This window comes from Acanthaster planci, linkage group LG15, assembly GCF_054643075.1.
Source record: "Acanthaster planci isolate LZ-2023a linkage group LG15, COTS_SCS, whole genome shotgun sequence".
NCBI lineage: Eukaryota > Metazoa > Echinodermata > Asteroidea > Valvatida > Acanthasteridae > Acanthaster > Acanthaster planci.
The window spans coordinates 10,762,294-10,788,247 of record NC_141791.1 but is presented as its reverse complement, the minus strand read 5'-3'; the positions used below and the strand labels follow the sequence as shown (position 1 = coordinate 10,788,247).

At 42.2% G+C, this 25,954-nt stretch overlaps 4 protein-coding genes across 13 annotated transcripts in view; 3 read left to right on the top strand and 1 right to left on the bottom strand.

The window, feature by feature from the left end:
- The window catches only part of LOC110983303 (snake venom 5'-nucleotidase-like), an 18,324-nt gene extending 6,266 nt beyond the window's left edge, over positions 1-12,058 (top strand). The window contains exons 6-8 of one of the 2 annotated variants that reach the window (XM_022242453.2): positions 9,024-9,179; positions 9,415-9,612; positions 10,961-12,058. In XM_022242453.2, the coding sequence (XP_022098145.2) occupies positions 9,024-9,179; positions 9,415-9,612; positions 10,961-11,157 (551 nt within the window). In that variant the 3' untranslated portion in view covers positions 11,158-12,058. The remainder of the gene's footprint in view (positions 1-9,023; positions 9,180-9,414; positions 9,613-10,960) is intronic. The other variant, XM_087146235.1, reaches the window with a different exon arrangement.
- On the top strand, positions 390-6,812 carry LOC147796693 (G protein-coupled receptor moody-like). The gene has a single exon (XM_087146239.1). The coding sequence runs from the start codon at positions 3,672-3,674 to the stop codon at positions 4,788-4,790; it is 1,119 nt and encodes a 372-aa protein (XP_087002365.1). The 5' UTR covers positions 390-3,671; the 3' UTR covers positions 4,791-6,812.
- LOC110983304 (uncharacterized) lies at positions 11,778-25,954 on the bottom strand. Of its 7 annotated transcripts, none has more exons than XM_022242458.2 (5): positions 25,893-25,954; positions 20,106-20,309; positions 16,872-17,709; positions 16,351-16,489; positions 11,778-15,703 (listed from the first exon to the last, which is right to left on the bottom strand). In XM_022242458.2, exons 2-5 carry the CDS (start codon positions 20,161-20,163, stop codon positions 15,347-15,349), a joined length of 1,392 nt encoding a protein of 463 aa, XP_022098150.2. In that variant the 5' UTR covers positions 20,164-20,309; positions 25,893-25,954; the 3' UTR covers positions 11,778-15,346. The 7 variants fall into 7 exon arrangements, with proteins under 7 accessions (XP_022098150.2, XP_022098149.2, XP_087002363.1 ...); XM_022242457.2 differs by lacking the exon at positions 25,893-25,954 and adding an exon at positions 20,958-21,096; XM_087146237.1 differs by lacking the exon at positions 25,893-25,954 and adding an exon at positions 20,958-21,096 and having other exon boundaries at positions 20,267-20,309.
- Positions 21,223-25,954, top strand: part of LOC110983302 (PC3-like endoprotease variant B) — a 35,491-nt gene continuing 30,759 nt past the window's right edge. The window contains exons 1-2 of one of the 3 annotated variants that reach the window (XM_087146234.1): positions 21,233-21,357; positions 25,202-25,333. The gene's annotated coding sequence lies outside the window, so the exon portion shown is untranslated. Of the gene's footprint in view, positions 21,533-25,201; positions 25,334-25,954 lie in introns of all 3 variants that reach the window. The other 2 variants (XM_022242448.2, XM_022242446.2) reach the window with 2 other exon arrangements.

Sequence of the window (25,954 nt, the reverse complement as noted above, 5' to 3'; positions counted from 1 at the left end):
AGTGGTATGTAGGGTTCGTTATTCAAGAATAGATGGTGAGGGGTTCGAATCTAACCGCTGTCCACATATGGTGTCCTCAAGCAACCAACAATTCATTCCACTATTCCCTTACTCGCCCAGGAGTATAGAAGATCTCCAGTCATGTCATTTTTGACAACGTTCAATTTGCACGGATGCGCGGGGAAACGTGCGCGCCTTCAATGTATCTCTACATTCTAGCGTACATGATACTGCTAGAATGGCGGACGCCATGTTAGGACCCCACCTCAACAGAACCCCTGGATCGTGGAGTAGCGTAGCAGACTTCGTCACAAAGGCAGACGCGCCACGATTTGCAGGCTCCCATTGGACGATCGCTGAAGTTGCGCGTTATCTTCCGGTTCCATGGTTCCACGTAACTGGCAATCAATGCATGCATGTAACCCTACGTGCAGTGCACGTGTGCAGTGGGCGTGGTTTAAACTGAAGTGACGTCACACTTACGAACTGGATAGAAATACATAGATTTGAAAATGCACGCGCATCCATGGGCATGGGTGCAGTTCCTGAAATGCTTTTTCCCGTCATGTTACGTCACGTGAAAAGCCTCTACAGCTATCAGCACTAGCTGACTGTCCCCTCCAAACTCCAGCCTTTCTTGTCCTTGTCGGTGAGGGGGTACTTCTACACAGAGCGGGTTAATCATCCTTTAGTTGGAAATGTTTTGTTACCATCTGTCAGGATCATCTGAGATGTGTCTGTGGCACGGAAAACTCAATCGTGAATCCGTCAGTTTAGAGGATTTTCTTCATCCGGATTCAAGTTGAAAATTGTCTTTTTCTCTGCAATGTTAATTGCCATAATTTCATCACGACTTACAAAAAACTGTCATCTTAAGATGTCATGCAAAGCCTGGTGGGAAGGTGGTCTGAATGTTTTGCGGCTAGGTTACAACTGTGCTTTTTGCCATGGAAACACTACGGTTAGTAGCCGTAGAGAGACATTCAGAAAAGTTAAGGACTCGCCAATTTTTTAATGAAGTAAAGATGAGTAGCTCTAGCCACCTGTTAGTGCTCAACGAAATATAAACGACCCCAGGACTTCCTTCAGTTACTATGACCAACTACTAGTCCTGGCCATGTCCAAGCGCGGACCACTGGCCAGTTATCTTTTCATACGCGCACACGCGCAGTACAGTCACGCCCGCACAACTCCAGTCGAGCTACATGCATTTGTAAAGTCTCACTGTTTCTCACAGTTTGCCGTTGGCTACGAGTACGAGTTTCGCGGCGTTCATAGCCAATTAACATTTTGTCAATTATTTTTGTGATCAGTTCCTTCCGTACTGATAAATTAAGTCGGCTATTGATAGCCATTGGTGCAACCATGCCCAAGGGCCTGGTTCCAAATAGTTGACTAGGCTGAGTTCGGGCGGCTTGTTCTTGTATGTTTAGGAACAGCTCGATTTGTTGTTCGTGGGTCGGCCGCTCGAACGCCGGGAACAAACAACCGGTTATTGCTGTTAGTTAGTGTCAAGCAATATGCAACATGGCGGCGTTCATGTACGTTATTCGAGAGTTAATGTTTGGATGGGCTGAATTCTTTCTATTTAAACAGGAATATTCGTTCCCGTGTTATGGAAAATAATTAATGTTAATTTTGCAAAACTTCCCATTGTCTCTGGCTTTTGAAGCCATCTCTCTATTTTTGCACCTGTTCAAAAATCAAAATCTCACGAGTTTTTCCGTGTGTTCCTGTAAAACCCTGACGAGGAGGTGGTGTGTGATCCTGTTCCGAGAACAGTGTTCTTGGGACGAGTTCCCACCAATCGAGCGCGAGAACAAGAAACCCGTGTCAAGAACAGGCCGCCCGAACTCGACCTAGGCGTAGATTCAGTCCTCCGATCGTTTGGGTGACGTTGGTCGAAGCTACCGCTACTACAAAGAGCGTCATCTGGTGTTCGGTACCGTCCATAGTCTAGCTCCCTGACCCGACACCCCGCCGTACCTCCAAATTAAAGCCAGGTAGCCCTTGTAACAGCTAATGATGCCAGCTCACATTTAGTTTTTGTATCCGCGCACGCGCAATAGTGGCACAATGGTCGCCGGCCTGAAAAATTATTCTAGCAGACGACGCGCATCCGGTGGTGACCCATGTGAGGGATTTGTACTGCCCTTTCCCTTGAAGACCTCGTATGTGAATAAATTGCCAAGAGTCTATCAAATAGTGATATTTAATAGCTTCTAGTAAGAAAGATCGCCGGAAAGTAATCAATGGAAGTGGAAAATGTCAATTTTACGACAAAGTATAATTATGAAAGATTATCGTTTCTTTACCTTGCTTTGTGTCTACTTTTCACAATTTTGCCGAGTTTACCTTCAAATAAGTTTGATGCCTCATGAAAGACTAGTAACTCTTATGTACAAAAAGGTTATTACGTCTAGGGAGAAAACCATTTTTGAAATTCACTTCGTTTTTCATTGGGACCCATTTTCGTCATTTTCCGTGTTTTTCACCTTACTTAGTGCCCAATTTTCACCCTTTTGTCGAATTCCCCTCAGATCATCGGTGATACTGTCTGGAAGACGGATACATTTTTTTGTATATATCAGCTCATTTTTTTCAAGATCGAGAACCTTTTGTCTGAAATGCGGTTCGTTTTTCATGCGGATTAATTTTTCCGCTCTGGTTTGGCAGCGGCCAAAATGTCCGTATTATGGGCACGGTGCACATGTACACATACCTGGATACGAGTGCGTTTTGGTACGAGTTGACCTACTGCATTGCACGAATACATGTCAATTGCCCGACTAAAAGACACAAACAAAAACTTTCGGTTTCCTTCTTGTATGATACTTTGTCATTAGAGCGTTCATGATATTCCTCACTATTCATAAGTAGAGAAATGTCAGGGAAAACTCGGCAAATCTGAAAAAAAATCTAAAATGTTGACTTCACTTCCAACTTCTGACTCTGTTACTTTGGAGGTACGTGACAAGAAGGGGCAAAAATTGGCAGAAAATGGATTTTTACAGTGTGCAAGTTAGCAAAAGGGACCTTGAGTGTTTAAATTCTAATCGGTATGGAAAAGAGGGGCAAACAACTTTATCTGAGCTTGATGTTTATCGATTACTTTTGGGGTCCACCTGCCCGAGTCAAGAGCCATTTTACTGGCTTCTGTTGCTACAGTGGACTCAGTGCGCATGCGCACAACTAAGTGAGGGGCATTAACATACGTGAGCTACAATTCATTTTTTTAAAGCTCCGTTTCTCCCTCCCTGTATTGTTGGCATATACTTTATAAGCCTGGGCCAAGACCATACCGATTTTTGGAGAGAATGTAAGTCAACCATTACTCCTAAGTTTCCTTCTTTATAAAAAAATAACTCCAAAGTGTCTATATCCCGAAACAAGAATACTCTTTTTCCGTGAAATTCTATCCTTACAAACTGACCGTGACAAGTAGCATTTCCCCACCAGTTTCCAGGACCGCCGTCGACGGTTGAGGCTTTTTGTGTTATGCAGCAGAAATTGAAAGCGAAAGAATGCATGTCGGCTGACCCTCTGTGGCTGATCGACCCTCTGGAGTGCTGTGCGCTTCTTCCCCAGACGTGATGAAAGAGGGAACCGAAACCGAACCATAGATTGGCTTTAAATAGGGATGTTACTGTAAGAGGTTGGTATACAGAACGATGGAGCTCCACTTAAATACAGCAGCTGTTTTTCCTGTTGACGTTCCAAACCTTCCAACTGAAGGAGCAATGGCGTTTCCCACGAACTCGACTTTCCTTTCATCAGCCGAGGCGCTGTACACCTATCCGGAGTTGCTCTTCTGTGCCGTGGGGCTGTCCGTCCTGACTGCCGTGTCTCTCGCCGGCAACAGCCTGGTGTTGGTCGCCGTGGCCCGAACCAAGAAACTCCAGAACGTCACCAACGTGTTCGTGGTCAGCCTGAGCGTGTCTGATTGCCTCTCAGGCCTGGCATTCCTGTGGAGCGTGCCCGGCATGGTTAGCAAGACGCCGGGCTACCCGTTAGCGACCGATGTTCCCTGCGTCATAGCGGCAGCTGTCATCCACATGACGGTCTCATCCAGCCTCAACAGCCTGGCGAACATCGCCTTAAACCGTTGCATTTTGATCACCAGGCCCAAGGAGACCTACCAGTGGCTGTACACACCCAAGAAGATCGCCCTGATGGTCTTCAGCTCTTGGTTTGTCCCTCTGTGCGCCACCATCATACCGCCATTGTCCGGTATCGGTGACCTTGGTTTCGATACCGAGAGTCGAACGTGCTCGGACATCGATACTCACCCGAGAGCAGCAACGTACGATAAGATCCAGTTTGCAGTCTTTTATCCGATACCCTTTGTCACAATCATCGTTTCCTACATCGTCATCTGGAGGTACCTTAAGAAACATTTCAGGAAGCGCCGCGAACATGTCAGCGGGCGTTTGCAGTCCTCCACGGTCACACCGTCAGCAATGTCATCTACTTCAGTGCCGGACGCAGACGACGGCGCGCCAAGAAGCCGCCGAGTCCCGCGAAACGCTGTGAGCTGCCGTCAGCTGAGCCGCATGAGGAACGACCAGGTGGCAATCACCAAGAACCTCTTCATGGTGGTGTTGGCCTTTATGGTCTGCTTCACCCCTCTTGCCATCATGGTGGTCGCCAAGAGCAACCGTTACCAACTATACAGCGCACTGATGCTGTTCCTCAGTGGTTGCGTGAACCCTCTCATTTACGCCGCTAAGCATCCACACTTTGGCCCAGTGTTAAGAGCCTTGGTACGCTGCAGATGCTCCTCATACTAACGGCCTATTTAGACAGGCTAACGGTAAAGGGATTAACCATTGACGGAAAGCAATACACCGCACGAAATTGTACACTTACAAATGAGGCGAAAACTTGCTCAGTCATCAAGCGCGTGGGAAGAATAGAAAGTACGAAGGAGCGCTCAGTCATCCTATGCCAATCAGCCTGTCATCGAACTGTCTTTAAGAAATTGCTCTAAATTTTAAAAAAGATGACAAAAATCAATTTGTCAGCAATATTGCGCGGTTTTCCAATTTAAGTGTAAAAAAGCCGAAGAAAGTGTGTATGCTCGATGTTTTAAAGTGCCGAAGTCCGATACCATTTGTCTGTGAAAGTCTCGTCTCTGTAGCTGTGACAGACTTTGTAGTTGTGATGGAAAAATAGAAATACCGAAAAAGGAAGTAAGAACATTCACATTACATGCATAAACTTTCTGTTAAAATTGTCTGTAGGCAGTTTCATTTATACTAGATTTGCCTGTTGTAAATAATGTATTTTAAGACGTAATTTTGGGTGGAGGTATGGCCCTATTCACGAGTCGGCCATCTTGAATCGAAAGCGAGGCAGTCTTATGCTCCGATGGGGTTTCCAAAATATAGATATATATAATACCACCTGTGGGGCCATTGCCTATTTTAATTCGGAAGTTGACGTCATGAGGCGTCTGCAGCGGAATTTTCTTGGGTTAGAACGTGTTTAAATCTTGCGAATTCGCAGCGCAAACATTTGAGTTGATCCTACGTCGTAATGTCGCGTTCGTGTTCGCTTTCGTCCACTGAGAAGTTTGAAGTGACTTATAATGATAGGCCTATTGTCCAAAAGAAAAAAAGATATCGAGGTTATACTTTGTGATTATATCAAACTAGTTGGCCTCCTGCACATTTTAGTCATCAAATACACTGTGTTTCGATAAATACATGTGTAAAATGGATCGGGGAACGAAACGATCGAAATCGGCCATAATAAACTTCAGCCCAATTTCAAGAATAGGGAACCCTATAGGTTTGCCCCGTACGTCTGATGCTATTTTGAAATCTACACACAAAAACTACCCATTTAATCTGGCGGCTGGTTTTTATTTTCCTCTAGTGCATTTATTTTCCCAGAACGTCCTTCGTTTGTTCCTGATATAAATGTACTTGTAGTTTCGCTTGGAACCCCCCCTTCTAATTTGGAATGTCACGAGGAAAAGGCGGAAAGGAACAATTTTACAACCCGGAAACTTTCGAAGTGCTTCCTCCAGCTCTTACCGCACAGTCCTCTGCTACCGTTTATCGTGTACTGCCTAGTAAGTGTTCGGTGATACAGAAAAGACATTCAGTTCGAAAGTAGCTTAGCTGACTTTGAATTTCGTTTTCTGGAATAGTAGCAGAATTATGTTTCTTCCTTTTATCTATTAATTAAAAAATACACCTGCAACGTCCATTGGAACATATTAAATGGAGGCCCTTTTTTATTATGCCAACGTAGGCTCTTATGTAATTGAAAATATCTGTGCGACCTTTTCGGAGAGACGTCATGATTAATCGGTTTTTTAAAGTGACATGTATTGATAAAAACTATGTATGATAAATTGTATTTAATAAAGGCAAAGGATCAAAAACAGCTTAATGCAAAATGCAAGAGTTTGCTGAATTTATTGTACAAGCAAAAATAAAAAAGAGTGTACAGCTTGCCTTACTGTCCCTGTCTCAAACTGTTTGTCAACGCTATTAAAACGGGCCTGTCATATTGTACTTATTTCAGGTTCTTGATTTCGTGGAGCACCATTGAAGGGAAAAAAGTAGCGTTGCGCAAGACTGTCTACTTGTGTCCTATGCGAGCAGTGGTTGCCGTAACCTTGCTTGGTCACCGGTTACTACATGCGTAGTGACCGACCACTGAACGTTCACCCCACCTACATGTAGCTATACACACCCAGGCTATACTCAATGCACACAGCATCCTCCTAGCGTATAAGCACCGTTCCCTAGTCAAGCCCGATGAGCAGGTGGTCCGAACATCTACAGCTCTTTGGGAGCCTACAATGAAGCTTCGATCGTAGCATGGTCGGTCGGAAGACCGGACAGGCACGATAGCTTAGCTCCTGGTGCATGGGGCATACGTACGGCGGTCGGGCAAGGCATGTAGCCGGTCAGCTGCGCGAGTCAGCGATATACATGTACTGTACATGACGCGGTGAGTGCAGGTAAGCAAGGGGAGATTTACGGAGGTGACCGTTTACTCGCTTTGGAATCACTTATACAAACGAACGGGAACAAAAAGCGTTTTTACACAGTGATATACCGAGCGACATTTTACCTTAACACACAAAACGCCTCGGTATACAAAGTAACAAATTACTGACTTTCCACCGTAACAAAAGCGCCCCACAGCGGACAGTTTCGAAGGCACGTACGACAAGGAAGGGCACCACTGTAGGCAAGTTCGAGCGATGACTTAAGTTCACTATCCGGTTCGAAAGTGACTTCATCACAAAGGCAAACGCGCCACGATTTGCAGGCTCTCATTGGACAATTGCTGAAGGTGCGCGTTAACTTCCAGCTCCACGGTTCCATGTAAACGGCAATCATGTGCATGTAACCCTATGTGCAGTGCATGTGTGCAGTGGGCGTGGTTTAAACTGAAGTGGCGTCAAATTTACGAACTGGATAGCAAAGATTGTATAGCGCCGCTGCGCGGCGCTATACAATCTTTGCTGGATAGTGTAATTCTACCTCCAGAATAAAAAGCCATTACTGCAGTGGCACAACGCTCGTGGACAGGTGGTACGCGCGCGTTACATAGCTTTTCGACCAATGGGGTGTCGTGATATGCCAAATGCACGCGCGCGTCAAGCTGAAGAATGTGCGTGTGAGTGCAGTGCCACCGCACTTATGGCGTCTAATCGGATTAGTCTATGGGTGCGTTCGTTTAGCTTACACGTGATCTTCGTGCCTGCCCTGGTGTCAGCCACCACTACCCCAGCTGGTGAGCGGGTCTCTGGAGGCTGCCCGAGTGTAATGACGTCACGGATGAACTGTTCGAGCATGGACGTACATGATGGAACGTGGCGGGAACTTCAACCTTTACCCCAGAATGCCTTGGAAAACACACTGCAGCGTTCGATAAGCCTCGTTTTGAGGCTTCCCTTGAGTGTAACACTGGTGTGTTCAGGGAAGGTAATCGAACACACCCATTGATTGCTGGTCGAACTGTAGTTCTTACCCAAACTTGCCATGTGCCAGTCGCTCGACCGCTGATTGGCCAAAACTATGCATTGCGAAATAAACTGTTCATAGCTTCTTTGGACAGGGTTGCGGTACGGAATTAAAAAATATCCTGCATCGCAGCGTGGCATGCAAGTGAAATAGTCAGTAGGAATAGAAAACACCGTCAGCTTTTAATTTCATGCAAATCATACGAATGACCTCTATTAGTCTGAGAGAAAATGAATGCAAGAAATTGAATACAACGTTTGGTTGCATGTTTTGGGGGACACACTGCGAATCACAAATCCGGTAATGGTCTTACTCCTGCGTCTGAGACCAGCTCAGGAGAATGGACGCAAGAAATGCCCGAGCCACACATTTATTCCCTTATAAAAGTATCATAGCTTTACTTTCGGAAGCAGACCTTATAGTGGTAAGAAACTGTCATGCTGCAAAAGTGAAAATGTACAAATCCGGGGTGTCTACTTCCTCGAGGGAAAACATCATTAATCTAAACACTGCCGACTTTGCAGACAGCTCATATCTGACACGAGGGTGAAAAAATGACAAAAGTTGGCAGAGTGGAAAGCAAGGACAAAGTGTGAGTGACGATGAGACTTCGCCAAAATAGTTGATTTATACGGAAGGGTTTTTCTTATGGGACATTGCGCTTACGCACTGGAATGAAACAGTCGAAATTGTCTGAAGCTAACACAACCGTCCACGTTCGGGAAGTTGCAAGCGGAATCCAGAATATATAGGGAAAGGGTAGCAGCGTCCGCATTACTTGGCTACGGCTGGGAATCACATGCGTGTTCATGGAAGCCATCAGGTATAGTGGCTGCATTAATGTTCCATTGACGCATGCATTATTTTAAGCCATGGCAATCAGGTAGTTCGGACAAAGTCGATGTTTGGGCTCTTTATGTAGGAAGTCAATGTATAAAAGCTGATCCGTTGTCTCAAGACAGTCGGTTCGGACTCAGGGAAGGCTACCAAGTACTTTTTCATATTGTACTTATATATGCCTGCAAATTTCAGGTGAAATCACCACCAATGACCTCCTGTTGAACATGCCTTACGGTAACACTATTGACGTCCTCGACCTCAGGGGTCGACACCTTTTGGAAGTATTGGAGCATTCGGTGAGGAGATACGAGGCTGGTGGGAGTGCTGGAGAGTTCCTACAAACGTCAGGTGAGTCAAAAAGAAAAAACACCCTAAAAACCCAAACGTAACCAATCAGTGGCGACCGTGACCCTGAGCGAGTTAAGTCACCTTCCAGTCAAATCTTTTGATTGTGTAGTTTATGTTGGCAAGTGATTGTAAGGCAATCTGTCGTGATTCCACATTACTTTCTCCTTCTTGCAAACCTGCAAATTTCTCCAGCCAATAAGCCTCATGTGATCAGTGTATCGTCTTCCGTCGTCAGGGTTACGGGTATCGTATGACGTCAGCCGCCCCATAGGGGATCGGGTTCTCAGCGCGCATGTCCGCTGCGCCAACTGTGATGTCCCTTCGTACGAACCTCTCGACATGGAGAGGGTGTACAGAGTTGCAATGAACAGCTACATGGCGGGAGGTGGATATGGCTTCTCGATAGATGAAAACAAACTCAGTCATGTTAGAGGTAACCATGTCACTTTATTTTGCACACGCATAGTTTTCGTCGGTTTGTGTTTGGGAAGACCACTCTTTGGAGACCACTCTATAGCGACACCTGGGCAATGTAAGAGAACACTGGTCTTTTCTGAATACTTTTAAATTCTACTCAGACGACAAAAGTTTTATTTTTGTAAATACTGGAAACCGACGTGAGGCAAGTTACCTTTTCTTTCCATATCTGTAAAGGGAACAACATAGGCGGCCTGCTTGTTTTGAAAATAAGTACTTGAGCAGCTAAAGATGGTCATACACTTTACTCCAGTAAACCATACAAATGCAATTCAAGTCGTCTTCAAGTTCACTCGATGACGTCAGAAGACGTCAGTTAACTTGATTGCTACCAGCAAGCCTTTTGCGAGTTAACTTTGATCCAAATCTGGTACACTGAATTCTATAAATTCACGAAACATAAAAACTTGAATTCTTCTTACTAAAACCACTGTTGCTCTAGCCTACCTCGTGATTCGGGGCAAGCTTTTGCTTTGTTACATAAGAGACGCCTTGCAACAATACACTGTTCTCAATGGATAAGAACGGCACAAAGGAACCAGTCCATTTCAGAGATGGTGGTCGCTATGCGAAAGCTTGCCCCAAATCACGAAGTATAGCAACAGTGTCTTTCATCGGGGGAATTCAAATATTATGTTTATGTGCAGTCAGATAACTCAGTGCACACAATTGTATTCAAAATTTAACTCGCAAATTGCTTTTAATATTGGCAGGTCACTAATATTGGCCGTTAATTGAATGATTCATCCCAACGCACGGCGAAGCCGTGCCGTAGAAAAAAAAGAGGCTTTCACCGGTAAATAGATCGGTCCATTGCGCGGTTCATGAAATCCCTGAACTTGTGGATGATGCAAGGATGTAACCAAGCGGGAATGTATCGAAGATTTATCGGATGCCGGGATTTAGTATTTATTCGGGCGTTGCCTAAAACGAACAAATAGTGTGCAATATAGCGCGCCCCAAGCGTTTGAAACGCGTCCTCCAACCACAATCCGCAAAATCTGTCGACCCTATCCAAACCGTTGACAGATTTCGCGCATTGTGATTGGCCAATGCGTTGCACACTCCTGGAGGCGCGCTATTGTGAAACGCCCGTATTTCACATTCATACAATCAGAGGAATGTTCTACTCTAATCTAGACAAAATATTTGTACCATTGCGCCCATAAAAATTCACCCTTTGTAAAATGTCACATTCACTGCATTTTCTCCCGCCCATGAAAAGCAAGAAGACATTCATCATTAAATACACTACTGAGTTATTTAAATTAAACCAAAATCCATCGCGATCGTTTTGTTTTCAGGTGACCTGGATGTAGACGTTACGTCAGACTATCTCCAGGCTTACTCTCCAATCAGAATAGGCGTTGAGGGTCGCGTGACCATTTACGACGGCGATGCACCATGTTATCAGGATCCGACGACAGGAGCTGGCAGAGGTTTAAAGGGGCAATCGTTCTTGATATTGATTTTATGGTTTATTTACCCTCGCTTACTTTAACATGGGAGCCACTTTACTTTAAACAAACGGATTCTATAAATTTGGTGTTCTGTGTCCACGTAATGTTCAAACTGACGACGGTGACTGACGTCAGTTTTCACAATTTGCAACGTCCCTTCTGAGCTACCGTAGGTGTGAGTTTTTTTTGTTTGTTTTCGCTATTGAAGGCGGTATTTTGGAGCTGCTAAGTTCCCCCTAGAATGAAGGTAAAGTACTAGACCCGTAACGTACTAGACCCGTAAATAGGGCCCAACGTAGCATACGTAGGGCCCTGTTTACGGGTCTAGTGAAGAACTAGTTCTGGGTAGGTACTCCCTTCCGGACGGGAGAGGAGAGATGCGTGGGGCCGGTCACTGATGCGTGGAAATAATATGGAAGTAAAAGTTGGAATGACTTACACACAAAGTTCAAGGGAACGCCTTATGGGGACTTTTAAGCCCATGTTTTCTGCACATTTTCGGTAACTTTTTTGTAAAAACTTTTGAAGGGTGATTTAGACGCAAAGATTTAATGGGGAAGGGTGTGTGGGTGGGGTCGTTGGGGTTTGGAAGGGAACGGATTAACCACCATTTTCAGTGTTGGGGTATATCTCAACACAAGATTGTCAAGACAAAGGCAAGTAAGCAAGACCAGACAAAATTATTTAATTCCCAGAATTTATAGAAACTTCAATATGTTACCAAATCGTACAGTTGATTTGCCAACAACGAATTCAAGGCCTTCAGAGACAAAACTGTCAACTAATCAGACAAAAGGGATCATTAGTCAAAATGGTTTATTAATGAATATCCCTCCATCCCCGTGAATGTAAATGAATCTTTGCGATCCGTCGCCATGTAAGGCATCATGATCAAGTGGAAATTGTATGTTGGCATTAATAATAACGATTTTGTCATTCAAATGACTTGTCTCTTGTATGCACCTGTTAAAACTCGATTATATATATCGAAAGAAACATTCACGGTATTAAATTTTTATCAGAATGAAAATTATATGGAATACAACCTTAAATAATATAAATAATAAATTTTTGTAGTAATATAAATCATAAATATTTGTGGCAAATTTCTGAACATTATACCCAATTATGCCCTGGACGAAATGCTAATCTACAGCAAAAAGCGACAACTTGAATTCTGAAGCTATGCTAACTAAGTACTTTGAGTAAAAATGCACGCATTTCGACTTACAACCAGCCACCGGTTTGGAGAAACTGCCATAACTGAATTCAAACATGGTTGTGTTTTTCGGCATTTTTAAACAATGCATAGCTTTTGGTAGTCAGATTTCTAATCACAATAAAAACTGTGTTACTATCCTCACTAAATACCGGACTGGCTCCCATGCTCAATAAGACGTAACACATGGGGTAAAATGGGATAAAAAAGTCCATAGTGTATAAACGCCCTCTTATTGTTGATGTTATTTCGCTGCTGATAAAATGAAGATACTAAATGGCAGGGGGATACTATTCCAAAAATGTGAAAATAAACATTTTGAAAGTGGCCATAAAGATTTACCCACGGTTTAGCAAATCTAACGTTACCTGTTTTTATAAAAGTTTTTTTCCTTTTTGCATATACTTATTTAAATTGCGTGTATTACAGAAGGTTCATTCCAAAATTAAAAATGAATAAAATTGGGGTGGGGAGTAAAAAAACAGTGACATCCCTCGCTGATGAGTAACAACTCACCTTATTTTCAATTTTTTTTGGCTATTTTAAAAGATGTTTTGGCGACTTTTCTGGAGTTTTTTTACGCTGGCACAAATTTGCATATTCATAATCAAAACTGTGTTGTCATCCCTGGAAGATCATCTCCACATTGCATTGATTTGTGCACAAAAGCTGCAAGAAATTGGTAGATTTGGCAACCCTAAATTTTCTTTTCTTTTGTGATTCATTGTTCTACAAGCAATCGTTTCCTAAAAAAAAATTCAAGGAGCAACGTTCGGGTGCAGAATCTGAAAAGAAAACCCTAGTTACTGAACAGTGCCTTCCTTCACTGACATCGGGCGATAGCGCCCTCAGTTGTCTAGAAAAGCTGGGCAATCGTGAAATAGCGTTCTTTTATTCCAGAAGTTGTCAAGTACATGCACTAAAGGGGAGGGGGTTACAGGTGCGTAAAAGAATGTCTAAGAGAAATTCGTCGCATGGACTCTTTGAACATTGCAAAGACAATCGCTAGTTTGAAAGCAACTGTACTGAATAAAAACTAACACCACCCAAACCAAATTGCATAACACTGCAAAGACTTCAGGCACAAAATACAGAGAGTGCATTTAAAACAAAATTAAAGGAAACTAAATCTGTGATAAATATTGCTGCATGATAAATTTACAGTATAGTAACCATTAGAAAAAAAACTCAATATTAGTTCGCATTAAGAATAAACATTTTTGGGAAATACAATTTTTTGGACATAAAATTGTCAGTTACTTTGATATACCATATACATTTAAGATACAACTATTTCAGATATACAAAAATTGCCATTCCAAATATTTCAGTGCATGAATTTGAACTGTGAAGTTTGTCTGTATTTCAGATCTTTTGGGGCAGATCACACAATGTGAAATGAAAAAAAAAACACGGCACTCAGCATTTATAAAAACCTACACCCCCGAAAAGAAGCATTTTGGCTACGTATCTGATTAATAATTGATATGTAAAACAGTACCAGCATTGCACAGCATACATGTATGTCTCATCGGTGAAATTTCAATTTCCAGACCATTCTTTTGCCACTTTCTGTCCAGTGCAGGTCGGCCAACTGCATGCACGCACATGGATGGAGTGTAAAAACCACACTTTGAACACACTGCGTGTTGCAAAGTAAAAATAACACCCTGTACAAATGAAGATCCCTACCACAACAACACAATATGACGTTACCTCTTCAAACAGCGCAAGTATAATAAAATGCCCACTTTTGCCAATCGTTACAGACAATTATCATTTCATGCACTAGGTGGCTACCCACAAAAAAAAGGAACTCAATATTTCTGAACAAAAGAAAATTCTACTGTAAACAGGCATTAATTAAAATAGCCATTTGTCTGACAACTCAGCATTTACAAGTAGTTGAGAACCCAACAGCAACAGCCTGGGACTTTGGTGAAAGAAAACTGAGATTTTTAAGAAAGGATTTTAAAATGCTAAACGAAAGTGCCAACCATCTGCAAATTTGACTAAAAAATTGAAAGCAGGGGAAACCAGCATACACTGTATACACTCATAGAACTAAAGTGAAGGACAGTTGGAATTGGAATTGGAACTACATTGGAATTTTAGCAAGTCAGTTCTGGGTACTACAACCAATAAAACGGAACCAGGAATGCAATGCTTGGTTCCCTTGCCTAACTGGTTCCAGAGGGCACTTTTGACTGTATACGTTTACATATTTCCCATCAAAGTCTTAGCGTTCCACAGAAAAGAGGATTGATGACTTGTTTTTATTGAAATGTGTGGCACAGTGCCTGCTTCTCATCCGACTCAAAAGATGCCCAACCCGGCAAGCTCAGTGGTAAGATGTATGCGCTAGTGAGCGAAAGATTGGGGGCTGAGATCTTAGCCAAGGATGTCATTTTTTTTCTTCTTCAAAAGCTTTCAGAAAACACAAAGTATACGATGTTTTTTAAATATCCATCACTGCAAAGCAAAACATTCAATACAAAAACCGATGACTCAAACTGTGCTTTTTTTTGTTACATGCAAAATGCCCTGATATCAATGTCCAATCACTGGACTTGCTTTTGAAATATGAAGTGTTGTGATTTATTTGGTGTCAGCGAGTGACAAAAGATCAGTGACAAAAGAACACCGAGTATGCAGTGATGACTCGCGCGCCTCTGCAAAGAACCCACTGCAAAGTCAGGCATTCTGCCCATGTGACAGAATTTAATCGCACTTTGTTGTGTGTGCTACATCCCAAAAAAGATCAGAAGTGATCTTGGCAGAAAATGACTTGTAACACACGAATATATTTCCATATTAAATGTACTAATTATGGTAGGAGCCATACTTCTCATTTCAGTAAACCTTTCTCTGAAAATATTTTCATTTCAGTAGAAGTTGGCCTCAAAAGTTGCTTCAAAACGTAGAAATTTCAAAATGTAGACAATATGCAAATTTTGGAGTTAGATTTGATAGATTAACAATATTTAGGTTTAATTGGCAACCTTTGTGTCTCACAATTTACTCTCAACTTTCACATGTCCATTGCTTAAAATCACTGGCTTACCACTGACTTGCATTGTCTTTGTGGATGGCTGTGAGGTCGTCTCCTCCCGCAGGACGACTTCCACGGCAAGACAGATCTTCTCCAGGTAGTGATACGGCACTCGTTTATGCACAGGCAAGTAGATCACGTGATCCATGAGGTAGCGTGCTTCGTCCGGAGGGATTGATATTGCCTGGCCGGGCTGGAGCGGGTCGGTAGCAGCGGGACCCGCGAGCTGCGAATCGAAGCAGATTAGCTGGGTCGCGCCCCGATAGGCATCCACTCCTCTCCGGTTCAACTCCTTCAGTACTTTGTCTGGCTCATGCTGTAATCGGATGGAAAGATACAAATTTCAACAAGCTGGATTCTTCACTGGCAAAAGCAACTGACCCGTGAAACATCATGTAAACATCATTCAATAGTGGCAACGTTGAAGAACTGCTCTTTGACAATTTCCAAAACTGCGGTGTGTTGCCTGGTGGTTAGTGGTTGTAACTTCTGAACACAGGGTTGGGGGTTCGAGTCCAGCAGCTGGTCACATGATGTGACCTTGGGCAGGCCACTTTACTCCAAAGTGGCTTTCTCCACCCAGGAGCATAAACGGGTACCTGTTGAGGGTAGAGATGGCTGCTCAGGTTAGACAGGACAGGTTAGACAAAAACACTTTTCCAACTTTATGTGCTCAATGATGCCTTCCATTCCACTCGGGCTGACATGTACATGTAAGAGGCTGTAAGCTATTGACAATAAGAACCAAGCGCCATGTGGGATTGAAATGAAGCTTCACAAATAAACTCGAAATGAACATCTTTACATGCATGCCAACTTTCAAAAAATACGGAACGTGGGAAAAAATCAAACAAACCTTTCAGGGTTACAATCACTGACACCATTTACACCATTTGGTGGGGGGAGAGGTATTTGCTTTTGTAAAAAAACCATTAAAGGGAAAAAATACTAAGAAAGTCTCACCACAAGTATGGGGAAAAGCCAATAGCTTCTGGTCTCAACGTCCATACCGACGTGCTGTGCGCTCTGGGGAAGACGCACGCTGACAAAGTCACACTTCTCTGTGCCTTCTTGGCAATCGGCCTCGTTAAAACCCTGAAATCTGTCAACCAAAAAGAGACACCCCTAGAATAAGAGACACTCCTGGAATATTTCAACACCCAAACACCACGCGGACACGGTCTTTACAAGTACCAGAAAGACGACTGTCCTGAAGGGACCCCCCTAAGGCAGGTGAAAAATTGTATGGAAATTGGAAGATTTGGACAACACCAAATGGGGATTTTTACCAAACGATTATCCAAAGTTTTCTTATTTGCAGAAAAATCATCTGTCTCTGGAAGCAAGTGCTAGAACTGAAGTTTTGTGGCTTTTGATTCCTTACAAAAAAAAAATCAGCAATGTGTCCCCCTAGGGGAGGGGGGGTGGAAAGCGGGGATGACAACTCCCCCCCTGCAGAACAGACTCTAAGGGGTAAAACTTGCCTCTTCAGCATCATTTTAAGTAGTGCAGTTGACGGCTGCTGACGTATTCCATTAACAAAGTCGGTGGGGAACCCCCTCAGTATGGACACCACAGCCTCCTTGTGATCAACACCGGCTGCTCGGAGAATGGGCAGAAGGAGCCTCATGAGTGTCGGAGTGTTGAGCGCCACCATCCCGACTACGATCTGAAGGATTTTCTTGATGTACGTGGCTCTGCTCTGGACAGGGTATCTGTGATACAGTCCTTCCATTTGGTTGAATAATGCGGGATCCTTCACTCTAGCCACAGCTCCCCCAAAGGCAGTGCTGGGCTTGATCGCGCCAAAACTGAAAAAAGAGATATCCGCCTTTGGGTGTCCGAGTTTCTTGAGTCCGCAGAAAACTTCGGCGCAGTCCTCCAAGACGGTGAGGTTGTGACTGAGGCAGACGTTGATGATGTCGTCAATGTCCGACCAGCGGCCATACAGGTGGGCGATAACCGCCGCCACCGTGTTCTCGTTGATGAGCGACTCCAGGGAATCCACCTTAGGGGCCAGCGTGTCGATGCTGATGTCCAGCGGTACAACGCGCAGGCCATGTTGCTGGGCAATGTGAAACATCTGAGGGATGTTGACCGCTGTCATCAGGATCTCGGAGCCAGGAGGGTATCTCTTCACCCGAAGGAACAAGTCAAAGGCTGAGCGGACAGACAAGCATGGCAAGATGAGGTGGTTAGTGGGATGGTCGTCAGGGTTACCAGAATTCCAGATGTGTCGTATGTCGGCTTTGATGTTGTCCCTCTTGTCGTCGTGTTCCGTGAGGTAGTAAAGAGAAGACAGAACATCTTTCCATGATGCATCTATTGGAAGGTAAAGATGGAGATCGAGAATAGCGCCAGCACTGCACGAAATGACGATTTTAGGGCTGAGTCAATTCGAGCAATTCATTATTTGAATATTCGACCTTCAGTTTGATCGAATATCCAAACATTCGGTCAAACCGACCGGCAGATTGTTGATGAACAAACCATATACAAAATTAGGTGCTATAAAACAGGCAGTTGTACATTATGATCAACATAATAGCTTCTCACATCTAGGAGTATCTCCAGCCACGATTTAGCAAGATTTAAGACATGAACAAGACTTCTTGCCAGTTGAAAATTTCTATTCCTTTTAAATTGTTTTAATGAATAATTTACTTAAAATTTACTTTAAATTGTAAGATTTCTGATGGTTTTCATTTGAATCTGCTTGAAAGAAGCCTCCATGATGCAATTGTTCTCATTTAAAACAAAAGAAACTTTTTCCTTTTCACAAATATTGCATTTGAATATTCAAATTCGAAAAATAACGTTGGAATACATGTACACGACAATCGATTGAATATTTAGTTATTCAACACAGCCCTAGACAATTTATGCTGTACGCCGTTGTTACTGTTTATGGAGGCAAACTTAATATGGGGTTTGAAACCGGCAGCTGGTAACATGTTGTGATCACGGGCAAGCCACTTTACTCCAATCTGTCTCACTACACAAACATGACAAAAGAACATATTACAGGCACACGTGAGGGCAGAGATGGTTGCTCTGTTTTGATTAGCCCTTTACGCCTGAAATGATACCATCTAGCTGTCCATGTATACTCCCAAGGGAGCTCAGATGATTTTAGGAGTGTTTATAGGCTCTGTGAGCAGAAATAATAATGTTGTGGCACCTTGAGCACCGGTAACCAGTTATTATTATCATCACTTATCACAATAATGATTACAGAGACGAATAAGGATGCTGATGCCGGTTATAACGGTGACGATGGTTGCAATTTCTAATTCACAGTTTTTTATATGACCAGAAAAACTATTTGAATGTCCATTTGAAAGAATGAGTAGGGCTGTGCCAAATATCCGAATAGCCAAATATTCAATCGATTATCAAATATTTGAAAAATATTTTCTGAATTTGAACATTCAAATGCAAAATTCATTAAAGGAAGAGAAAATTTTCTTTGTTTGAAAAGTGAAAAATTGCACTCTGGAGGCTTATTTCAAGCAGATTCAAATGAGAAGCATCAGAAATCTTACGATTCCAAAAGTAAATTATTCATTAAACAATTTACAAGGAACACAAATTTCCAACTGGGCAGGAAGTATTGTTGATCTCTTAAACCTTGCTAAATCACGGCATACTTCCAGATGTGACAAGCTGTTACAGTGATTATAATGTACACATGTGTGTGTTATTGCAACTGATTTTGTATCTGGTTTGTTCATTAACAATCTGCCGGTCGGTACGACTGAATATTTGCATATTCGATCGAATTGAAGGTTGAATATTAAAATAGTGAATTATTTGAATTGAACAGTGAATTATTCAAATTGACTCAGCCCTATGAAAGAGAGCCCAACAATCAGCAGGGGAAGTGAAATTGCGCAAATACCTGCATTCTGGAATTTAATGGAACACATTTCTTAAGAATACTAATGAGAAAACCAATGGCCTATCTTTTTTGAAGTCATGCATAAAAGTCTACTAAAGTAGGCCCTAGACCATCATTTGGTGAAGCCAGCAGTTCAATTTTTAAAAAAAAAATTATCATAATTTTAACTGACATGCACACTGGAGATGCATAATAGGTGGTAAAGTTAACATGAAAGAAAACAAAATGTCCAAAATTTAAATCTGGATGAATTTATTTCAAGATGGCTACACTGAAGCCTCACTTATATTTCAATTGCATTTTAACATTACCCACGGTAAACATTAAGAGTTCAAAGTAAGGACTGGTCGTTTACTACAAGACTATGGTCAACAGAATAACAGGTCATACAATTAAAAACGCTTTGAGTAAACAAATAATGATGATAAAAATGAAGGAAGATACCAAAGGGCAGTGGCGGAGATATTAAGACAGAGATCAATGATCAGATGATGGGGGACGTTTAGGGTGATGGTGGAGGTACAGTCAACGGTGATGGACATGGTGGTGATTGTTACAATGGCGGTGACTGCAGTTCTACGGTGATGTTACACCCCAACTATGGCGTTTGCCCCAATTATAGCTGGGACAGTCCCAAGAGCAGTGCTGCAGTTGGGCTGGCCCAACTATAGCCGTCTAGGCTCTAGTTGGGACAGGCCCAACTACAGTTGGGACTGACTGATGTGACAGTTAGGGCGTAACAGTGACACTGGGAATGATGACGTGCTTGATGAAGATGACAATGACTGTGGTCATACCCGCAAGCAATGAAACTCACCGATGTACAGACAGGGATATGGTACAAGTGGCCATCTCTCTGACGCTCTTGATGCCATGGCTGGCACCGGGATGATATGGCCACAGCACAGACTGTGCCGCAGTGTTATCACACCCTCGCACGAGGAGGCCTACACCCCATAGGCCTATGAAGAAACTCACCCAATCAAAATTCAAACTGTGTAGCTGAACACATTGGCTCCGTCTGAAATAAGACAACAAATGAAATTTATCCCGAGTTACAGATGTCCCGACTGTATAGCATCTGTCCCATCCACAGTCAAAGGGATAGTAGGCCTACAAACTCTTGGCTTAAAGAATCTGACATTAGATTTTATTTTCAATGTTGCGTTACAGATGAAATGCCCCATGGGCAATAGCTAGTCCGAGTAACGACCAGGAGTGAGCCACAAGAAATTGAGGAAAAGGGTTCCATAAACGGACGCTTGCACACCCCTTGCACAAACCCAATGAGACTGGTCTGAAAAATTCAGTGTCTTCTGAGTAAACGACTTGGTTTTTCCCATATCTACATTGAACTTTTCTGGACATGTTTTTTCTTTCTGAACAGATCACTGTAGGGAATAATCAGTGGCGTCCGTATATGGAACTCTTCCCAAAATGAGAACGTTAAGAAATTTTGAAAAGAAAATTAGCCAACTATCGTGATCGATCCTTGGGCCAGTCCAACCACAGCACCACGTCTGCAGTTGGTACACCGTCCCTACTGTTTTTTATGCAAGAGGCAAACGTAGCCGTCTTGTGCATGACAGAGGTCAGACGAGTCACATCAATCACATTGTGTGTAGTCTGCATTACTATAAAACATTAATGTTGACTGATTAATGATTACTGAACATGTTGTTGAAGCATTCCTCCATGGTTGGTTGAAGTACACCAGGCTAGAGGAGAACTGTGAAGGCCGGGTAGGCCAGGCTAGGCACCTCCGAAAGAAGTTGGCCCCGTGGGTAATTAATTATTTACAGCCATAATAAAGAACGCCGCCCTCTATTGACCAAAATTGCACAAAGATCGTAGGCTGGTTTCGGGTTGTAAGTGTGAAAGGGCGGGAACCAGAGCTCAGTCTACATGTTTTACCTCGGCACCTAATGCAACACGTTTATTGGCCGCACCTTTGCAAACGGGAGCAAACAACTCCGGGCCGAGTAAAAGTTCTTGCGATCGCCGTGTTAAACGGGATATAAAAACTCCACGATATATATTTTTTCTTCGAATACGTGCGTCTCGAAACGGTAGCAATGTGTTAATTGGCGAAGACTGAAAACAATTAGGGCTCTTGTGGTGGGTGGAAGTTGCGGGTGGTCTGGTGGTGCACGGCGCGGACAACCATTCCGTACCGCCGGGGCATACAGTCTGTGTTCGCTGAAGCACCGCTGCCTGACTGGCGCCTGCTGCACAAGGAATTCGGTAAGCATGCATATGCAGTTGTAGTGTTCCGGTAGTGGAATTCAACTTGTAAGCCCAATTTGCCCGTAGAAGTGGTGCTCTGTGGTATGCCAGAGTCTTTATTTTAAGTAAAGAGTTCTGCGTTTGGCTACTAGGCCTATTTGCTTACTTCGACTTCGAGAATTCAAAGTGAATACTCCGTCCGTCGACGGTCGAGTCATACTCGCGCTCGTCCTCCATCACAGCCCGATGACTTCTGATCCTTGCTCTATTATCATGTCTATGCTTCAAGCCAACACAGTTTACCATCTTTATATGGTGTTTTAAGGCTATGGGTTTTTGGAATCGAACTTGATAGGCGAAATGATTCACACTAGGTGTAACAAAGCAATTATGTACAGGTACAATGTAGTATTATTACTATTAAATCATATTTTCCCCTGTCAGCAAACCTGAGTAATATACCAGTAGGCCTAGTCTATAGCTCTTGAAAATGGAGTTACGGAGGTTTCAGAGCATGAGACAGAGTATACCAAATTCTCACTTTCACCCACTGACAGTCGCTCCATTCATGCCAGTCAGTCTTACTTAACACTTAATCAGTCTTACTTTATTTTCCACCACAAAGATAGGGTATATGCACATTATTAAGATTGATTATATACAATTTACATGTAACTAGGGTAGACGGGAGGTGTTACTAAAAAGCAAAGCTTGTCAAGAAGTGGCCCCACGTTAATTACGTTAAAGTTACATCAAGAGATTTCACATGTACACATACATGTTGTACAACATACATGTAAGACAATATAAATTAATTAAACATGGACATGTGACAAGTAAACCCGTTATCTTTATCGAAAAATAATTATTTAATAAGTAAGTCTTATATTTAGTTTTAAATACTGACTTACTGCCAACACTTTTTAACGAGGAATCTCTAGCGAGAAAACCCGGTGGAAATCAGTACGTTGCCTAGTAAAGTGTGATAGTGATGAACATTTTGATTTTTTCTGAACATAGAACAAATGGATTTGGGCAATCTGGTTTGATTAAGTTGATGCATAAAGGTAAGACGATATATATCTTGTATTTTTATCACTTGACATTTAATAAAGAGAGGATCACTACGATCTTGAAAGCTTGTGGAGTTGATAATTCTTAATATCTTTTTTTGAAGTCTGACTGTTCTATTAATCAAACCAGATCCACAGCGGCCCCATGCGAGTATTCCATATGTTAGGTATGGTAAAACTATAAAGACATTAAAATATCAAATGGGCACTGTGGGCCTGCACATACCCTGTTGAATTTTGATTGAATGGGTACTGTGGCCCTCTCACTTTATCCCAGCAGTTTGGGATGGATATGCAGCATGATTGTATGCGAGTTTGTTTGAATAGGTACTGCCTGTCCATTCTCTTTGTATTGTGCAGTGGGCCTGCTGTACCCAATCTAACAAAATCACACAGGTAAAGACCTTTTGAAGTTTGTGTGATTGGGTACTGTTGCAGCAGGAGGTATTGTTAAAGTCTGTGAGATTGGGTTCTGTGAGGTGAGAGTGTTTTTCCAAGGTGTTGAAGTTTGTATGACAGGGGAAGTTTAGGTCCAGAAACCCTTGGGCGGTTAGTGTTAACATGATTGACTTCTGCACATTTTTTATTCAGTAAGTTAGACACAATATTGATAATTTCTTCATTTGAAACATGGGGAAAAAAGATGCAATTCGGGTGTGGATTAAGGAGGTAGTCTGAGAAATTATAATTATTAGGAGGAATGTGGTCACAAAGGTTCTTACCAATATTTGAAAAGTATTTTTTAAAATGATCAGCTATATGTTGTAGATTACTGGTAGAGGTTCCTTCAATATGAATTGATGTAACTTGGTGATTGTTCTTTTGCAATATACTATTAATTAATTTCCATGTGTTTTTGATATTTCCTTTTTGTTTATTGAATTGCTTAGCATAACCATTACATTTAGCCTTGCCAAGGACATTTGTCAACATATTTTTATAGCGTACATATTTAGAGCGGTTTTCATCAGAGGAATTAAACTGATATTTATGGTAAAGTTTATTTTTATGACATACAGAGTTACACAGACTAACAGTGACCCGGGTGATTTGGGAATTAATTTATCTGAGTTTACCTTGCTATGCTTTAGGGGGATATGCTTGTCATGATTCTCATTAAAAATCTTCATAAAATTAACAAAAGCCGAGTTGGCATCTTGTGCACAAACAACTGAACTCCAATCATTAGCATTTAATTGTGAATTTAGATTTAATAAATTTTCCTGTGAATAATATCTTACAAATGTACATGTATTTTCAGAATGTGAATGGTTTTTAGCGAATGGAAAAGAAGTAAATATAGGGAAGTGATCAGAGATATCTGCCAACACAATCACAGATTTATGAGCAGGCAAAATATTAGAAAATACCGGTATATTATCTACATGTAGTAGTGTGGCTGATGTGTTAGTGACTCTAGTAGGCTTGTTGATCAATGGTAAGCAGGCAGAAGAATATATAACGTCCAGGAATTCCTGTGGCTGTCTGCTGTTGTTGAGATTAAGTTAATTTATGTTAAAGTCACCAGATATTAGGTTATAAATATTTATTTTCATTAGATACACGGTCAAATAATATTTGAAAAGAAGAAAGAAAGTTGTCAAAGTTGACATCTGCTCCAATAATTATGTTTTCCTGGTTACTAGGTGTAACAATTTCAGCAAAACTACATTCTGTGGATTCATTGCTCATGGCATTTAAATCAGTGCGTGGGATAAAAGACAAATTTGAAGATATGTTTAAGGCAACTCCACCTTCGGTTTCATCATTTCTATTTTTAGATAACAGTCAGTGACAGTGAATACGCTGGTATATTAAGGACTCTATTATTAAGTCTCACTTAGGGCAATTACTGAGATGTTATGTTTAAGAGATTGCAGAAAAACTTGTAGGTTGTCAATATTTTTTGACAAGCTCCCAATATTTAAATATGCAGTACTTAAGGAAAACTTATTGGTTGAATCATGATTAATTAAGTTTATGAATTTATCACTAGAATAATAACAAGAATCAATTATAGAGTGTTGTAAGTGATCAACACATTCAATACTGGACGTTTGAGTTCTCGAAATAAGCAAATGGTGACCAAACGCCGAACTTTTGGCTGAAAAAAAAAGACTCTGGCATACCACAGAGCACCAGTTCTACAGGCAAACAGGGCCTACATGCCGTTTGTGCGTATCAGATTGCGCATGAGTTGAGCCCACCAATGACCGCGCTTGCTCCGCAAAAGGGGCGCTACATGTACATATTTACGGTAGTTGCTGGAGAATGATTACGACATTTATTTTTTGCCATGTTTCAGGATACCAGCATACATACATGCATGTACTGGTACATGTACGTGCACGTAATATGCATACACGTGCATGTGGTATCTATGTAGTCTGTGGCGCTCTCGGCATTTATGTGTTTTGAAACGACGAAAGTGAGCATGCATTGAAGCACGCACCGTAATCGTGGAACTGATTAATATGATTCACATACATGTACATGCATTGCAGAGTGGATCTGTCCATGGAAGAAGCATTGTTCTTTAACACAATTGTATTTTTGATAGAGATAATCTCTGTACCAGCTTGCAGTCAGACGTTCTAATTTGCCTCTGCTCCAGGTTCGTTTCCAGAGAATGATGCATTGATTTGTAGAATACTACATTGCTCTAATAAGGACGCTGTTGTAACTCGATGATGATTCTGTTGAGGTGCCTCTGTCTCGTGGGTGTCAGATGACACTCTCGTGCCTGGTAGATGGTCCTGCTTTTTCTTGTTGGGTCAAACAGTAGTACATGTAATTAATAGTGACTTGAAAAATAAGCATCTTACGAGAAACAAGGCTGGGTGATTTTGAGCAAAATTTCTTCCACACGTGTTGTACAGTACAAATGTATGTACATGTACACTGCAAGTGCAAAGTACATAGTTTATGGTTCACACACCTACAGTAAACCCAGTGCACACACAATTTTGGAAATGATTGATAAACTTGCTTGCTTCCTTTTGAACAGAAAGCATGGACAAGGCTCACTCTTCCTCTAAAATGACTTCCTCCAAAATGACTTCTATTTGACACACAAGTTATGGTACTTTATATTACTGGTACTTTACTCCTCCCAGAACTGTGAGCCACAGTCCATGTGACAATTCTAGGGGTACTACTTAATATCTACCCGGTACCATTAGGACTACATTGTACCATAAGGCTGTACATCATGGCATACTGGTGCATGTGTACAGGACTGAAACAAGATTTTGCTTGGTCACAGAAATCTAAAATGGACATGGAAAAGCTGTCTAGAGCCTTACCTCTTTGGCTTGTCACGCTGCGCTTCGATGCCGTCACCCCAATTTGATCGTGGGCTTTTTCC

Bases quoted from the DNA above. Each gene is read 5' to 3' on its own strand.
- LOC147796693 (XM_087146239.1), top strand. From the start codon at position 3,672: ATGGAGCTCCACTTAAATACAGCAGCTGTTTTTCCTGTTGACGTTCCA.
- LOC110983304 (XM_022242458.2), bottom strand. From the start codon at position 20,163: ATGGCATCAAGAGCGTCAGAGAGATGGCCACTTGTACCATATCCCTGT. The intron at 17,710-20,105 runs GTGAGTTTCATT...ACCTTCCAATAG, and splicing joins ATATCCCTGTCTGTACATCG to ATGCATCATGGAAAGATGTT. The intron at 15,704-16,350 runs GTGAGACTTTCT...ATCCGATTACAG, and splicing joins GGCTTTTCCCCATACTTGTG to CATGAGCCAGACAAAGTACT.